Source organism: Pygoscelis adeliae, unplaced genomic scaffold (genome assembly GCF_000699105.1).
Source record: "Pygoscelis adeliae isolate BGI_AS28 unplaced genomic scaffold, ASM69910v1 Scaffold513, whole genome shotgun sequence".
Lineage (NCBI taxonomy): Eukaryota > Metazoa > Chordata > Aves > Sphenisciformes > Spheniscidae > Pygoscelis > Pygoscelis adeliae.
The window spans coordinates 2,602,006-2,602,650 of record NW_008824591.1 but is presented as its reverse complement, the minus strand read 5'-3'; the positions used below and the strand labels follow the sequence as shown (position 1 = coordinate 2,602,650).

The following is a 645-nucleotide window of genomic DNA, read 5'->3' as shown; positions in this document are numbered from 1 at the left end:
CGGGAACAGGCGGTGTTGTTCAGTGCTCCACGGAGACGGAGCCTTTTCCAGGTCTCACGTGTTTCTCCAGCTTTTTTGTTTTTTAAAAAAAAAAAAATTTTATATATATATATAAAATATACAGTACAATGAAAATATCCATGGAAACAAACGGGGTGGCTGGCAAAGATGCTTAACAAAAAAGCCCAAAATAAAATAAATTCCCAACTCTTCCCCAAACTGACGCTTGCCTTCCCCACTAGTCCTCCAAGACCACAATCTCCACGTTATGGACCTGGTGCTGATGGTCCTCCACATCTCCCACCACTTTCTCCTCAGTCCTCAGCTCCGTCTCCAGGATCACAGCTTTGCCCTCCGACTCGTCCGTGTCCGCCTCGGGATCCGGCGCCGGGTCGATCTCTATGATGGTCTGCCCGTCGTCCGAGGTGCCTTCCACGGCTTGGATGGTGGAAGTGAGGCCGGACTCCATGGCCACCAGTTCCACGGGGTTGACCACGGCCGCCACGTTCGCCAGGGCACCGCTGTCCTGCATGGCCGCCGAGCTCAGCAGCGCCAGGCTGGAGGACGGGTGGAGGGTGACCGTGTCGGAGGAGCTGGTCTTGGAGGAGGACACCCCGGTGGCGTATCGGAAGGGCTGGGAGGCAG

The 645-nt window shown here is 55.2% G+C and overlaps 1 protein-coding gene across 1 annotated transcript in view; it reads right to left on the bottom strand.

Moving 5' to 3' along the window:
- Positions 1 to 225: 225 nt before the first annotated feature.
- The window catches only part of GMEB1 (glucocorticoid modulatory element binding protein 1), a 10,127-nt gene continuing 9,707 nt past the window's right edge, over positions 226 to 645 (bottom strand). The window contains exon 10 of the mRNA XM_009322265.1: positions 226 to 634. Coding sequence (XP_009320540.1) covers positions 239 to 634 — 396 coding nt within the window. The 3' untranslated portion in view covers positions 226 to 238. The remainder of the gene's footprint in view (positions 635 to 645) is intronic.